The 17,744-nt window shown below is 39.8% G+C and overlaps 1 protein-coding gene across 1 annotated transcript in view; it reads right to left on the bottom strand.

Moving 5' to 3' along the window:
* Positions 1-1,320: 1,320 nt before the first annotated feature.
* LOC128704202 (uncharacterized) overlaps positions 1,321-17,744 on the bottom strand; it is a 396,156-nt gene continuing 379,732 nt past the window's right edge. Inside the window, exons 41-42 of the mRNA XM_070091735.1 lie at positions 14,597-14,647; positions 1,321-5,575 (exon numbers count right to left, since the gene is read on the bottom strand). Of these exons, the coding sequence (XP_069947836.1) occupies positions 5,368-5,575; positions 14,597-14,647 (259 nt within the window). The 3' untranslated portion in view covers positions 1,321-5,367. The remainder of the gene's footprint in view (positions 5,576-14,596; positions 14,648-17,744) is intronic.

Below are 17,744 nucleotides of genomic sequence, written 5' to 3'. Positions count from 1 at the left end.
GCATGCGCGCGCACACCCACCAGTGACGAGGCGGGACCAGCTGTGACTTGACTCTCACAACCACAATTAGGCGAGTACACACATACATCAGGCCTCTCCACAAGGAATGACATCTACAATGTAACGTATTAAAAACTTGTTTTTGATGAAATAAGAGCTTAGATTTGACTTTTTCTGAGGTGTCAAAGACCTAACCCTATTTTCCCATGTTATTCAGATTACATATCTATATATAGCATTGGTTTCAGGAACATGACCTGAGCTCGACATGTAGTGCCCAGTGACCTGTGAGGAACAAGCATCCACATTGCCTTGCCTAACTATTGCCACAGGGGAGGTAAGTTGTACATTACTAAAGACTTGTAGGAATTATATTTTTGGTGGGGATTAACATTAGATTTTGAAAGCCTGTCTTCTCTGTATTGTAGTGTTCACTTTCTACCAGTTTAGAATGTGATGGATTTCAAGAACATATCTACCAAATAAAGTTAGACATATTCATGAGATCATGCTGTACATGGTATGAGACTTAAATTGCATCACAAGTACCTTAGTCTAACTTAATATTGCTAAAATTTATATAATGTAATATAGCTTGATCAGCTTATATTTAATATTTACTGTCAAACTACAGTTCATTAATTTGGAAAGTTTAGCACTGAGAGTATAATTTCTGTCATACTTAGTAGATGATTGAGCTTCAAACACTCGTTACACTGTGTGCTGTACACTCTCACACTTATATTATTAGTGTGTGTGTGTTTACTGGAAACAAATTTGTCTTGGCTATGGCAGATATTAATTTAAAAATGCATGGCAGCACTCAAATTGAAACTTAATGCCTTCTTAAATGCTAGTGTTTATCCTTTTTCTGCTCTAAAGATGAAAAGTGAAAACAATGGCTATTATACCCACTATTGGCAGTGAAAAGTTAAAACTGTAATGAGATCCCAGCTTTGGCTTACAGGTATATTTTTATAAATTACCCATATGCACATTTTACTTTGGAACTATTTCTGGTTTTATCTGTTACAGTATTGATGGAAGCCCTGAAAAATGAGATTCTATACTTTCTTGGCTACTGTAAATTACTCTTGAAAGATGCAATGACTACAGTGGAACTTCTAAAGTCCACCACTTTAACCTCATATTACACACGTGCATATTTCTATGGTGGGTGGATGTTTGAGAGTGGTACCCAGGGCCAGATTAAGGCATGAGCTTTAGGGGCTGCAGCCCAGGGGCCTCTGCCATCTGCAGGGCCTCCAGAGATTAAGTGAAAAGTGTTCACAGTTACTGTTGCAAGTTTATAATTGTATGTTATTACATCATGTATATGATAAACTTTTGACTGTTGTAATTTTTTTTCTTTTTTTTTTTTTAATATCACTGGGGCCCTCACAGTATTTGTAGCCCAGGGGCCTACTAATTCTTAATCTGGCTCTGGTGCTACCACCATATTATTATTATAATCAAAATTGAGTGCTATTTGCCACCAAAGACGTGTATAGTGTTTCTTCTTGCTGCAGCCTTTAGTATTTTCACCCAAGTTCTTCAGTAATATGGGTGACAAAAGCTAAATCCTTTATAGAGACTAGTGTTAGCCAGAGCACGACTGGCAGGTAAGCAACATGCAGCGAAGTACACTTAGTCCACATCTAGTGAAAATAAATACCATAAGCAAATTTTGATCCTCTTGGGTGGAAGAGAAGCATGCTGACAAGTAAAGGTTTATCAGGTTAGCTTGACCAAGCTTCCATGGAGCACTGTTAGGCTTGTACTGTATATTCTCCCCTCTCTAGCACCAATACAGACGAGACTTTTTTAATGTATACCCTTATGGGTTTAGTGCTTAAATTGATTATAATATGATTTCTACAATTTTTTAAATTTGTACAGCAATGTGGATGTACACACAGCTTGGTCAGTAAAGTACCATTGGATTTAACCAGACATCTGATTAGGAAGGGCAGTGAGCAGGCACTGCTGAACAAACCATACCCCCGGCCGGGATTGAACCCGCGGTCATAGTCTCAAAACTCCAGCCCGTCGCGTCATTACGATTTCTTAAGTCACTGCTGAACAGTCAGCAGTGAATGAGCTGGTTTCATAGAGGTGTTCCATTCACAGACTAATTTGCTGTAATTACTACCCACCTTCACACCCATTGGCAACAGTGTTGGTCTGATGTTACATAAATTACATTCTATTAAACCAAGTATAGGTTTCTGGCCATCTTGTTATCAATGTTGAGGTTGGGAGACTACTCTCTCCTGTCTTCACATCAGCCACACTCTTCTTACTCACGGGTATTTAATGGAGAGGTGCCCTGTTCCACACTGTGAAACTTGTCAGGTTCCAGTTTCTGTGGGATTGCCCACTATCAATGAGCACCTAGAATTCATCTCCAACGGCGTTGCTGCTTTACCTTCCCTTCTTGCTGGTGGACCCTCCTTTAACCCAGACTCTGAGACAAACTGATTTTACCTCACAAACTCTGATGATGCCTCTAAAACTCCTCACTCTACCTCCATGTCTTGCTACCCAATACCCCTGCACCCTTCTCTGCCCTGCTGTATGACCCTTGTAGGTTTAGCACTTATTTTTGATTATAATAATGTGATGAGGGGCCTTAAACAACAAGAGCTTCCTGTCTTAGATGACCATACTAAAATTTATTTATTAATTATTTTATATTACATGTGACTTGAATGCAAAAAATATCCACCAAAATGAATTTTTAGTATCTGCACAAGATCAGGCATAGATTTGTACATAAGGCAGAAGTTCCACTGTGCATTAGCATACATTTTGTGTGTTTAAAAAGTCAACTTTTGCAAATGAATGTCTTATGTATAAAAAAAAATTAAGTTCTGAAAATATGATCAGGTGATAGGCTACATCTCATAAATAGCTTTTTAGTGATTTCTAAGGCATTACAGTATATCGAACTTGTCACCTAATCATATTTTAAATAAGAATTTTATATAAATAATATGCTTATGCTAGTAGTAAACTAGTACCACAGACATAAATATCAAATATTAATCTTTATCTGTAACTATATCATATCCACACTTGAAAATTAGGTTAAGTGTTCACTGACCATCCATTTCTGTAGCTCATGTGAAAGAATGAAGTAATAGTGTTAGTGAAACTGCTTAACACTATTCCGACTGTCAGCAGTACATCATAGCTGAGTTGACTATCTTCACTGCATAATTACAGCAAATTAAGTGCTCATGTGTTTGTAATGCTATTTTACTGATAAAAATAAACTTTGTCATCAAAGCAGCTATAGCAAACAAAAAGGTATGAAAAATACAGACAGGAAAACTAAGTAATAAATATGAAATTATAATAGTCATATAGAAATACAATGTTAAAGTATTAATAGGGTCCAACATAAAATGTGACACAGCAACAACCTTGCAGAACAGAGGACTAATTTATTTCTAGTTTTATGTACCTAAAAGTATTAAATTCAATACATTTGTATAGGTTTAGCACTTTTTTTTATACATTTGTACAGTAGCACAAAGATAATTTTTGCTCTAAAATAAGCACCCTGCCAGGTAAGTGGTCTCAAAACATTTGTTAAAATAATGGCTTGTCATTTATGAAGTATCAAGTAGCCCTATGTTGCACTACACGCGTGACCTTTCTGATTTGGCCCTCGAATTTCATCATTCCTCTGCAAAAACAGTGATTGTGCGACTGAGGTGAAAGTGTTGAATGATGATGAAAGTATTTTCTTTTTGGGGATTTTTTTTCTTTCTTTTTGGGTCACCCTGCCTCGGTGGGAGACTTGTTGAAAAAAAAAAAAATCTACAAAATGTATTTTTTGTTATTTTTGGGTGCCTGGAATGGATTAATTGGATTTACATTATGTCTTATGGGAAATATTAACAAAAAATACATTTTAAAGAGAATAACTATCGTTTTACATACAGAAAAGGGATGATGAAATTCAAGGGTCCACTGAATTTGCATTAGTATATAAATTATTATTCATAAATACTGCATTGCAGTACATGGATTTCTTTGAACCCTTCAAGGGAGGTTTCTTGATATGGGTGAAGGTTCTTTAGCCAAGGAATTGCCCATGACCTCCAGTCCCTTGGACTGAACCGAACCGAACTGCCTGTCCTCCCAAAGTGCTGTATTACCCCTATGAATTTAGTGCTGTATAGCCCTTGTGGCTTAGCGCTTCTTTTTGATTATAATAATAATATGAATTTAGTAACCCCTCCCCAAGAAAAAATCTAATAATGCTTTGTCTAAAAGTAATGACATATTAAACATCTAGTGATACAAATCTGTCACACCAACTGTGCATCCTCTCATGTCATGAAGCACTGAGCAAACCTTGTGGAGAAATTTTTTCTTTAACCTAAATAAATGTACAGTGATAGAAATGTTCAAAATTCACTTACATTGGATATAATAATTGTATTATTATACTTTAGTATTATTTTTCAGATAAAAAATTATCTATATAAAAGGGTAGCAAACATTATTGTATAAAAAGTGATAAGTTTTAATATTGTAACCAAAGCCAAATGTGTGTAGCATTGAAACTGATGTAATTTTTAATAGCTTATACTGTAAATAGTATAAAACAGTTTTTCATACCGAAATTTAATACTGGTTTACTCCTGTACTGCTTAAGAATGCTGCAGTATATTACAACCTTTCTTACTGTATTTGTAATAAAAGTAAATGTTGCTTTAGCATACTACTTGACATACTAAATTTTTTCTGCTTTATTTAGCAAAAATTAAAAAAATGACAATGAACCTGTGTGGGTCGTACATAGACTAGAAAATTAAAAAAAAAACACTGACAAATTACATAAACAAGAACTTGAAGATCACTGCAAAATAGATTACCGTTTCCCTCTCGCTCCCTTTTTGTTCCTATGCAGTGCAACATGAGCGTGCAGTCTCTATCCGGAGAACAGGTTTCTTTTATATAACAACATACTCGAGAAAACGTCAAATATCTTGCAAGACATATTATTCAATGAAATGCCACTAATTTCAAGTTTTAATAGTTAACTCGTTATTCTTGTTAAAATTTTTACCACTGAAAAGGGCTCATCAGATTACTTGGACAATAATAAAACATTTGTTTGAAAAACCTTAAAGCTATGACTATAAAAACTCTATTTTAAAATAATGAAGTAATTGTTCAGAAATATTTATATAAAAAATAATGTGAACAGCCATTACTGAGGATGGCACTTGTTGCCAGTTCTCACTATTGAATAATTCAAATTTGCTAATATTTTCCTAATATTTACAGTAAAAGAACAATCTGAACCCTCAGGAATTACAACCAAAACCAACATATTAAAATATTTCATTATTTTCCAAATCCATGGAATCTAGCTTGTGCAAGAGCCTGTGCATGAGCATTAGGCCCTCGTGCATGTGCATGGGCAATGGCCAATGTAGTCCCAGGTTGAAGAGCAGTCAGTGCAGGAAAGTGCTCAAAAAAATGACTTGCCAATGTTCTACTGGGTGTCCTGTCTTGGTAGGAACTGGAAGCTACATCTCCTCGCACAGGATTACTGGAATTAAAAATAATTTGTGAGCTGTATTATTATTATAATAAAAAAGAAGCGCTAAGCCACAAGGGCTATACAGCGCTGCAGGGTAGGGAAGGAAGTGAGGAGGGATGATCAGTAGGTTACAGAAAACAGCGGGGCAGGGGATAGTACGGGGGTAGAGGGTAGCAAGAGATTGAAGTAGAAACGGCTGAAGGTATCAGAATTTGTGAAGTAAGTAAATTATTGTCAAAAAGTCAATGAGAGTGTCTGGATGAAAGGTGGGTCCAGCGAGAAGGGAAGGTAAAGAGAGAGCAGCAGAGCGAAGACGACGAAGAAGGTAAATTCTGCGTGCTCGTTGATAAAGTGGGCAGTCCAACAGAATGTGGCTGACTGATAATGGAACTTGGCAATTCTCAGAGAGAGGAGCAGGGCGCCTCTGCATGAGATATCCATGAGTAAGACGAGTATAGCCAATGCGAAGACTGGAGAGAGTAGTCTCCCAACCTCGACACTGGTGATAACAAGACAGCCAGTAACCTATACTCGGTTTAATAGATTGAAGTTTGTTGCCGAGCATAGTAGACCAACGTTGTTGCCAACGGGTGTGAAGTTGGAAGATATTGCAGCAAAATAGTCCATAAATGGAATACCTCTACATGAAACTGGTAGGTCATGTACTGCTGACCGCGCAGCAGTGTCTGCCTGTTCATTGCCCTGTACGTCAACATGACCAGGGACCCAACAAAAAACAATATCTTTATGCTTGGTAAAGATGCGGCGTAGCCAAAGTTGGATACGGAGGACTAAGGGGTGAGGTGTATCAAATTTCTGTATAGCCTGTAAAGCACTAAGGGAGTCTGAGAAAACCACAAATGATGACACAGGCATAGATGCAATACGGATAAGTGCTGTAAGGATGGCATACAATTCAGCAGTAAAAATACTAGCCGAAGATAGTAAATGCCCTTGTACGATGCTGTGCGGAAACACTGCTGCGAATCCTACGCCGTCAGAAGACTTAGAGCCATCTGTGTACACAGCAATGGCATGAGAATGAGAGTGAAAGTGGTCAAGAAAAAGAGAGCGGGAAGCAACCGTAGACAGTTGGGCTTTCGAGCAAGGGAGAGAGAAAGAACAGACTCGAACAGCTGGAACTTCCCAGGGGGGTAGGGAAAAGTGAGATGCTACATGTACATAGAAAGGTGGTAATTGAAGAGAAGACAAGAGTGAATGAAGGCGAAGAGAGAAGGGACGGAGTAAACAGGGGCGGCGAACAAATAATGAATGTCTACTAATATCAGTGACCATTCTATAAATGGAAGGATTGCGCAGATCATGAGAGCATACATAGTAGCAAAGGCAATGGGCATCACGGCGATCGGATAAGGATGGAACGTTCGCTTCTGCATAGAGGCTCTCGACAGGGGAAGAGCGAAAAGCACCAAGGCATAAACGTAATCCTTGGTGATGAATGGGGTTAAGGCTAGAGAGAGTAGCAGGAGATGCCGCTGAATAGATCTGGTCACCATAATCAAGTTTCGATAAAATAAGGGTGGAATGTAGGCGAAGGAGGGTTCGACGATCAGCTCCCCATGAAAGATGAGCAAGGGTTTTAAGAAGGTTCAGCCGGCTGTGACAAGTTGCCTTCAGAGAGGTAATGTGAGGTTTCCAGGATAACCTATGATCAAAGAGGGGGGCCAGAAACTTGACTGTATCACGTTCAGGGATACGGGAGCCATAGAGGTACAAAGGATGATCGGAGATGACAGAGCGTCTAGTGAAAGTAATTTGGTGAGTTTTAGTGCTGGAAAATTTAAACCCACGTGTGGTGGCCCAATTGGAAACATGGTCGACTGCATGCTGGAGAGAAACTGTAATAAGGTGACAGTCAGCGCCTGCACAGGCAATAGCGAAGTCATCAACATAAGAGTGATGACCAAATATTTGATGGAAGACTAGAGGCCAAATCATTAATAGCAAGGAGAAAAAGTGTTGTGCTCAGAACACATCCCTGGGGGACACCTTCAGCTTGGATAAAGTCCGGGGAGAGCACATTATTAACCCGAACACGGAAATGCCTGTCAGTTAAAAAGTTCTTAAGGAAGGATGGTAGATTGCCTCGAAGGCCTAAGGAGTGGGCTTGGGCTAAAATATTATACCTCCAAGTTGTGTCATATGCCTTCTCAAGGTCAAAAAATATGGCAATAACCGAGTGGTTATTCGCAAAGGCATTACGAACATACGTATCCAAGCGTAGTAAGGGGTCTATGGTAGAACGTCCCTTACGAAAGCCATATTGACGAGTGGAGAGACTGTTGTGTGTCTCTAAATACCACACTAAACGTCTATTTACTAGGCGTTCCATCACTTTGCAAACTGCACTGGTAAGAGCAATGGGACGATAGTGGGAGGTTTCATGTCCCGTAGTGCCTGGTTTGCGGAAAGGGAGAACAATGGCGGATTTCCACAGCTGTGGAAGAACTCCTTGTGACCAAATAAGATTGTAAAGGCATAATAGGACTGCAAGGGCTGACTGATGTAAATGTTGTAGCATACGAATATGAATGTCGTCGGGCCCAGCTGCCGATGATCGGCAAGCTGAGAGTGTTGCCTCCAGTTCTTGAAGTGTAAAAGGCACATTATACTGTTCTTCCCTGAGAGAAGAAAAGTCCAAGGGTGCTAACTCTCTGGCAGACTTTGAGGAAAGAAATGAGGGGCATAGATGGAGTCCCTGAGAAATACGGACCAGATGAATGCCAGTTTCATTGGCAACATCTAGTGGGTTTGCTATATCAACACCGGCAACCCGCAGAACAGGAGCCGGGTCAGGAGAATATTTACCACTCAGTTTTCGTACTTTTTTCCAGACTGCACTCATAGAGGAAGCAGAGGTGATGGTGGAGACATAATCTCGCCAGCAAGTGCGTTTAGCGTCACGGATGACACGGCGAGCAATCGCACGCTTCTGCTTAAAATCGAGAAGTCTCTCTGTGGTTCTATTGTACCGGTACCTGCCCCATGCAGCGCGTTTCAAACGTACTGCACGAGCACAAGCAGTAGACCACCAAGGCACGCATTTCTGAGAATGCCTGCCCGAAGTTTGGGGTATAGAATGAGAAGCTGCGGTTAAAACGGAGGACGAGAAGAGGTGTAAAAGCTCATCGATGGAGGACGAAGAAGGAGCCTCTCTAATTACAGTTAGGTGTGAGTAAAGGTTCCAATTTGCCTGATCAAATTGCCAGCATGGGATGTGAAGAGGTGGTGAATATGAAGGGGAAGTAAGAATGATTGGGAAATGATCGCTGTCATGTAAGTCCGGAAGAACAGACCAAGTGAAGTCTAATGCGGCGGAGGAAGAGCAGACTGAGAGATCGATGCAAGAGAGAGTGTGAGTCCGAGGATCAAAATGGGTGCGAGTACCTGTATTTAAAACATGGAGGGGGTGGGTGGCAAGAAAAGCCTCTAACTGAATGCCACGGGAATCACAGTGAGACCCCCCCCCCAGAGGAAATGGTGGGCATTAAAATCACCAAGTAACAGAATCGGTGGTGGTAATGACGAAACAAGAAAGGCAATATCCGGAATAGATAATGCCCGAGAAGGAGAGAGATATAAAGAACAGAGCGTATACCACCTATGCAAGTGGATACGGGCTGCTGTGTAATGCAGCGAAGTACGAACAAATAGCTGATGGTATGGAATATCAGTGCGTAGAAGAAGGGCACTTTCATTAAAGGTCCCATCAGGAAAAGGATCTGAAGAATACAATAAATTATAGCCTGAGATGGGAGAGATAACAGCAGAGTGTAATTTTGGTTCCTGTAAGCAAACACCAACAGGGGAAAACTGGGAGAGTAACATCTGAAGCTCACCCCGATTACCCCTGAGGCCGCGTATATTCCACTGTAAATAGGCCATGATTGGCAATGATAAAGATACCTGAAATCTGCAGGTAAGGGTTCCTACAGACTAGAGGGGTTAGAAAAGTCCACATGCGGAGGCAGTGGAAAACGTTCAAGCAGCGAAGGAACGGTGCGCTGTGAAGAAAGGAGTTGCGCAGATGGAGTAGAGGAGAAGGAGCGGAGGGTGGATCAGTGTCCATTGATGGTTTGGTCTCTGCAATATATTCAGAGATTGCTTCAAGTGTTTCAGAATTCAGAGACGTCGTATGGGAGACAATATTGGAAATGGTAGGGGGAGGATGAGTAAAGATTGGAACTGTAATGGACTGTACCAAGGTAGGGGGGGCGAAAGGGTGGAGGGAACTGGAGAAGCGTGGAAGGGGACAGAAGAGGCAGAAACCTGGGAGGTGGCAGAAGAGGAAGAAACTTGGGAGGGAACAGGGGAGGAAGGTACAGTACGAGGAGGAGGGTGAACCTCTACACTTGTGAGAGGGGGAGAACCAGGTACAGAGACAGGGAAGGGAAAGTGAGGAGGTGGAAGATGGGTAGGAGGTGTTAACGGACCTTTTTTTGACTTTTGAGAAGTAGAGGGACAATTGGGAGGAGGTGTCATACGAGATCTCGTCGCTACTGAGGCTTGTGAGAGAGAACACGAAGAAGCGAGATCAGACTGAGACATTGAAGTAGGGACGTCTGAGCTGAGGACAGCAAAAGCATTAGCTACAGGAGTGACTATGGGAGAGGTAACCACAGAGGTGGGTGCAGAAGATGGGATACCAGAAGTGGGGGGACGTTTTGAAACACGGGAATAAGAAACACGAGGTAGTCTCCCTTGGAGGCGGAGATGAGAAACTGCCATGGCATAAGGGAGACCTTCTGCCTCTTTGAGGTAATGGATTTCCCGCTTGTTTAAGTAGACTTGACAATGGCGAGAGTACGAAGGGTGAGCCTCATGACAATTAAGGCAAGAGGGAGGTCGATTGCAAGACGTATTAGAATGGTCATCGGCACCATAGACTGGGCATTCGGCGATAGATCTGCTATATTTCGCTGGATGGCCAAATCGCCAGCAATTTCTACACTGTTGCGGTGTAGGGATCACCTTTCGAACTTGTAACCAATGTCCTGCTACATAAACTGAGGATGGGAGTTCACGGCTGTCAAAAGTTAAACGAGCCACGTTGCTAGGGTATCGTCTCCGCCCGCGGGCAGGAAGAAAGTAAGTGTCTACCTTGAGGATTGGAAGATCTTGGAGTTCCAGCTGTTCAAGAATGTCAGTGCCACATGTCTGGAAATTTTGTTGAACTATGGTATGGGGCAGAATGACGGTACCACTACAAGAATTGAGGGAATGATGCTTTTCAATAGTTACAGGAACAGTATCGATATGGGAAAGACGAGAAAGCTCATGAGCCTGGGTAGCATTCTGTACGGTGACGATGCTCATACCGCTCTTAAGAGCATGAAGAGAAATATCTTTACCAACATGGCGTAGGAGTGCCTTGCCAATACTGTGGTCAGAAAGATAGGCAGTTGAGGAAGTCGGTTGTAAAGTGAAGAATTTAGTCCATTGGGCAGTCTGAAACTGAGCGTGGAAAGGTAGTGAAGGACGTGTCGATCTTTTCTGAGAAGAACGAGAAGGTGGAGAAGTATCATCAGCAGGTAATTGTCCTTGGCGTTTAGGCATGGGACCAGAGTTGGTCCGACGTGGAACGGGCCGGCGATTTGAAAATTGCCGCACCGTAGAGGGAGAGGCCGGAAGCATAGTCAGAGGAGAGCGAAGGTCAGATAAATCAAAGGGGTCAGTCGAGGCCTCAGTACCTGAAGCGGGTGAGGAAACAGCACCGGCAAGAGGTACAGAGGCATGAGGAGTGTCCGAAGAGTGGTCCAAAGACAAGGCGGGGTCAGAACGGGGTGCGGTATCAAGAAGGGGCCTGGGGGTAGCAGGTTCATGGAGTAGGGCTGCCATGGTTAGGTTACTTCTTTCTTTTTGTTTTTAAGAAAAAAAAAAGAAAGAAGAAAATAAAAATAAAAAGAAGAATAAAAAAAGGGGGGACCGGGGAGGGATAGTTCCTAGGAGGAATGAAAGGGCCAGAAATCTCCCTCCGCGCCCAAGAGGACCTCAGCACCGCAAGTAGCGCAGATGCGGCATGGAACCCGTGCCATACCCTACCCATCATGCCAGTAAACCGGCAATCTGGGATAGCAACCTCACATCTGCCGAGCTACCTCGGTGGACAAAAGAGAGGGCGGCCGGAAATCCACCACAAAGCATACCTCCTTCGGCCACCACCCCCGGAATCCGAAAGGTGGCTTCCAGAGATACACCCGTCGCCCGAGAGACACCCAAAGCCACCCTCCGGGATACCGGAGAGGGATCAGGACATCCCCAGGCAATCCAGATTTCACGGCAAACTACGCCACCGCCAAGAACCTCAACGGAATGGGATGGACCCCAGTACCCTTTCCCGTACCTAGGAACTAGCGTGTCTGTGGGGTAAAAAAAAAAAAAAAAAAAAAGGAAGGGCAAAAGGGAGGGGAGGAGGAAAGGAAAAATGGGAGGATGGGATAGGGAACGGGGGATTGGGGGGTAATTAGGTTCGGTCTGAGGAAGTAGACCGACAGGTCTAATTCCTCAGACCAAGAGCCTGTTCACCATGCCAAGGAGCCCCCTTGAAGAGGTTGTGAGCTGTAACTGCTTAAAATGTGAAATACAGAAAAAACTTTATACGTATATACACAGTACAAGAAAAATAAAAAATCATGCCGAGATTATATACAGTCCTGTACCTTTTACACATAGTGGATATGTAATACTTTTATGTTAAGACTTCTAATCAATCATGTTGTATACTTTCAACTCAAGTAACCATAGAAATAGTCAAATATACTACAAAATGCCTCGCTGTATATAGAGAAAAATTGAGAATTCTTTATTTTTCACCAGTGCATTCTGAGAAAAGCTTCAACATTAATTTTAGGTTAAAGAAATAAGGTCAAGTCAGGTATAGTTCAAGATAGACTAAACTTACAAAAATGCCTAAAATATTTTTTTTTCTATTAAATGCACACTGTGTGATCCTTTTTTGGGTGTAGTACTTAGTTTCATTATATTATTCTAAGTTTATCAATTACTTTCCCTATGAAGAAAATAAAATTTTGAGTAGAATATTTACTAGTTAATTTATGGCTTATCACTTATATTATTATTACTCAGTATGCATTATTGAGTTAATGTAATAACACTGTGAATCATTTATGACAGTATCTAACACAAAATTTTAAATATATTCATGTCTAAAGAATTGGAGCTATTTTCTTCTGCCTCAGATTAAATTTTACCCTTCCCTCCACACTTCCCATTTCTTGTGTGCTATATGGCCCATATGGGATTAACATCCCCTTAAAGGAGGGGTTTTGATCCAAGGAAGTGGGGTCTATCCTCCCCTTTCTTGGATCAAACGTATTTCCCATGTGCCCTGCTCTTGATGATGGCATTAGTGTTTCCCCATGATTATAATGAACTACAATATTAAGAAAATGCACCAAACTACTTAATACGTATTCAATAAACTATATTTTTGTTATAATTACAGCAAAATGTCCATTTCCCCTTAACATTCAGATGCAAACTTGCATTTCTAGCTACTCTTAGTATTATAAATATTGCTCCTCTATGACCCATGCAGGTTTAGTGAAAATTAATATAATACTGTAACATAAATAATGCTTCTCACACATGTGCAATATAAACACTATGATAAGCATGGAAGACAACACAACACATTAGTATAATATGTTGGTAATCTGAAAGATCAAGATTATAGTAAGAAATTGAACACTACAACTATTAAAAAAAAAAAATTGACACCATACTAAATAATCATTAGTAATAACCAGTAAAATGAGCAGAGAAAGATTAGATTTCCATCAAGTTAGTATGCCACTTCCATAACCACACTACTGGAAACATTTACAGTGTTAGTGTGCTACATGTAATCCCATACTTTTGAAAGGTACAAGAGCAAAAAAAGCAAGTGCATTTCAACTTTTCTTGGCTAACTTCCATTGAACGTATTACAAACTATCTAGTGTTTATGTAGACTGATGTTATGTACTGTGTACAAGTTAGCCTTGCTAGCTGCCACCTTGTATCTTTAGCCTTACTGCTATGTTGAAATTCCTTGTATAGAATTACTGTAACCCTTAAGCTGTCAATCATGTACTAGCAAGTTATGGTAACACACATCCACGATGTATTTGTACAAATAATTCACAGTGCCCTCAAATATGCTTTAAGCAGCAATTTTCACCTAGATATGAATGGGGTGTAATGCTTTAGGTTTGAACCTATGAACTCCAATACAGATGTGAGTGTACGGACCCAGCTATGTTGCCAGGCAACAGAACTGGTGCCATACACTCCCATCTCCCTTGTCTTCTCAGCCCTCTACATATTGGCCATCTACACGATTTTCACAGCGCCTCCCACTCAATACAAGTTATTCCGAGTCACTACTATTGATCGTGACTCTACCACAAAAAGGCAAGTATAATTACTGTACCGTAGTACTACAGGTTATGATACTTGTAGTCTAAGTGTCTGGCTGTCTTCTGCATTAGTGGACCAAGTCCACTACTTCAGAAGACAGTCAGATCATGAAATATTAATTTCATAATTGGGGAGTTGCTGACATTCTGCATTATCGTACTCTTCCTCTCTATTAGCCTGTTAATGAGCGCGTTTGCTGTATTTAGTCACACCCAAAATTAAATTCTTCAGTTTATATTTTCTTGTAATTGCACAGTATATTTCTGTTTATCAGTAATCATGTTATTTATATGTGAAATATAAAAAAAAAATACATGTTAGGCCCTTCATTTTTATTCCTTACTGTACTGCACTTTATCATTAGACAATGTGGGTGCACAAGGTCCAATGTGAAAGGATGAACCATACTTCCAAATTTTAGTAGGTACTGTAATTTTTCACTAATAGTACTGCAGCAAATGTATCTTTCACAGATGGTGTGAGGAATTAGTTGTGGCTTTTTTCAAACCCCTACAATAGCAACCCAACACTACCAGGCAAAGACAGAATAAGACACTGTACACTGGTGTTATCATTATAGTAACCTACCGTCCATGAAAATGTTTCCCGTGATTTCCATGCTTTCTTTCGTTGTGCAATCTATGTAAAAAATTGAATGTAATTAAATAAAAGGGGATTAATGAAGGAATTATTAAATGTAAATACAGTGATAGTTCCCCAAACCAGGCTCCCTATTCAGTTTTCATTCTAGTTTAAAAAAAAAAAAATTCAACAGGCCTCAGTTAGGGAAAAAGTACAGTACGAGAGATCATACAATTATTTCCATATCAAACATTTTTTTTTTCAACAAGTCAGCCATCTCCTACCAAGGCAGGGTGACCCAAAAAGAAAATACTTTCATCATCATTCAACACTTTCACCTCACTCACACATAATCACTGTCTTTGCAGAGGTGCTCAGATAATATAAGGTGAGCAAGGGACTAGTAACCCCCTTCTGTATTCGATGTACTAAAAATTCCAAAAGGAAAGCTTGAAACTGGGGTGTCTGAATGTGCAAGGGTGTATTACAGATAAAGTATTGACTGTTAAGGTTATGAATTAACCCTTAAAATATCCAAACGTAGATTTACGTCCGATTTTACATGCTTTCTTGTGTAACAAATGTAGATCTACGATCAGAGCGCTATGCACATCAACGTAGATCTACATTTGGACAGTTTAAGGTTTAAAAGCTGGAGGTCCCAGCACAAAGTAAAATGAAGCTAAAAGGGGGTACAAGAATTTCAGTGAAGTGGGATTATGTTTGTTGTATATGAGAGAATCAGAGCTAAGGATGGAGAAGCAGTAATATTAAATTATCAATAATAGAAAGAGAAGAGAGATTATATATGTATAAATTCAAGAATTATGAGAGGATTAAGGTGGGTTGTGAAGTGATTTATAGTACTATGCCCACACATGGAGGTGTGTAGAAAAGATTTTGGGAAGTATTAATTGAATGTTTAACCTGTTGAGGGTCCAGACCCCCCCCCCCCCAGTCTGAAAATTGTCCACAGGGTTCAAGAATTTATAAAAAAAAAAAAAAAAAAAAAACTTATGAAACGGTAGAGAATCTTTTCCTGAAGGCAATAAAACAAAAAGTATGAAATTTGATGAAATTACACTTTTGTAAATTTTGCTGCGTTAACAATATATATGCACTAGCGATTTTGCCCACTTCGAGTCCTGTTTTAGGCCAATTACATTGTTCCAGTAGACCAAATTCTTAGCTATTTCACTAGTATGTGTTCTGTTTTATCGACTGAGCACAAGAAATTGCCCAGTCTGCTATTTCAACTATCCAATAAAGTGATCAGAATTGGTAATTTGGCCAATTTCACAACAGGGTAGGTATTCCTGCCACTAAAATAACATTTTCTTTGTTCATTAGTTATGTTTCCAGGCTTTACACCTGAATTCCATTTTGATTTTTTATTCACACAAAAAAATAGAAGATTTACTGTTATGCAATACATGGTAATACAGTGGACCCTCTCTTTTTGTCTTTAATTGGTTCCAGAGAGTCCATATTTTCTGTTAATATTTTTGGGTGTCTGGAATGGTTTAACCCTTTGAGGGTTTCGGCCGTATTAGTATGGCTTACGACCCAGGGTTTTTGACGTACTAGTACGCCTAAATTCTAGCGCCCTCAAATCTAGTGGGAGAAAGCTGGTAGGCCTACATATGAAAGAATGGGTCTATGTGGTTAGTATGCGCAGTATAAAAAAAATCTTGCAGCACACGGTGCATAATGAGAAAAAAAAAACTTTGACCGTTTTTTTGGAATAAAACAGCGACTTTGCACTGTATTTTCGCATGGTATTTATTGTTGTATTCTAGTTTTCTTGGTCTCATTTTATAGAATGGAAGACATATTACAGAAATAGAGATGATTTTGACTGGTTTTACAATGAAAAGTACCTTGAAATTGAGCTCAAAGTAGCAGAATGTTCGATTTTTACCAAAGTTCAAAAGTAAACAAACCATGCTATGTGTCCAATACACGTCAACTGGTGAGTCTAATATTCTTTCGCAAGTGCGTCAGTATTATTTATACCATTTTTTACACTAATGCAGTAGTCTGCATAACAGAAAAAATAGAAGATTTAATGAGAATAAAAATTCAAAGTGGAAAGCAAAAGAATGTAAGAGGGGCCTTGAGACGTGACTAATGAACAGAGGAAATGTCATTTTAGTGCCAGGAATGTCTTTATTCAGAAAATGGCATCTTTTGAAATTTGTGTGAAATTGGCAAAATTGCTAAATTCTGACCACTGTACTGGATAGTTGAAACTGATAAATGGGTGGTTTCTTGCACTCATTCGATAGAAAAAATGGAGTTCTAGCGAAATATCCATGTTTTTTGTTGACTAGTACAGTGGAATTGGCCGAAAATGGGGCTCAAAGTAGGCAAAATCGCCGATGCGTAAACATCGCCAAGACCGCTAACTTCGCAAGAGCATAATTCCTTAAGTTTTCCATCAAATTTCAAACTTTTGGTGTCATTATGATTGGGAAAAGATTCTTTATCTTTTCATAAGAGATTTTTTTTTTTTTTTTTAAATTTGGCCGACCCTGAGAACGAGTCTCGGAGAGGGCCTGTCGACCCTCAAAGGGTTAATTGGATTTACATTATTTCCTATGGGAAATATTAACAAAAAATACATTTTATAGATAATAAAAATAGTTTTGCATACAGAAATGGCACTACTAAATTCGAGGGTCCACTGTATTTCACGACTTATTTATCTATCACAATTCATCTAATATGACATAATAAACAATATTTATAAGACACAAACATGATATATACTCTAGAATGAATAAGATATGTCATTACGTATGTGAGGAGTAAGTGGTGGTGATGTTGTTGGGTTTATAAGGGCCACTGAGAAAAGCTGTACATATTAGTGGTAGTGTAGGCAGCAGTAGAAGCCACCAACACTATTCACATAAACAATGTACGTGTACTGGCATTGGTTTAGGGTGGTGGAAGGTAGGCAGGGTGGCATATGTTTGTCAGTGGCCCTATATACCTCCAATACCATCAGAGGAGTCAGTTTCGTGTCATCCTTTTTCTATCGCTTAATTACTTAACTTATTTGCTACACTGTTAATGCTACACTTTATCGCTGGCTGGCACTATAGCCTTTATCGATTCCTGCTGCTTTAGTATCATACATATCGTAGAATCA

This window comes from Cherax quadricarinatus, chromosome 37 (assembly GCF_038502225.1).
Source record: "Cherax quadricarinatus isolate ZL_2023a chromosome 37, ASM3850222v1, whole genome shotgun sequence".
NCBI classification, from domain to species: Eukaryota; Metazoa; Arthropoda; class Malacostraca; order Decapoda; family Parastacidae; genus Cherax; species Cherax quadricarinatus.
This window is presented reverse-complemented; position numbering and strand designations above follow the sequence as displayed.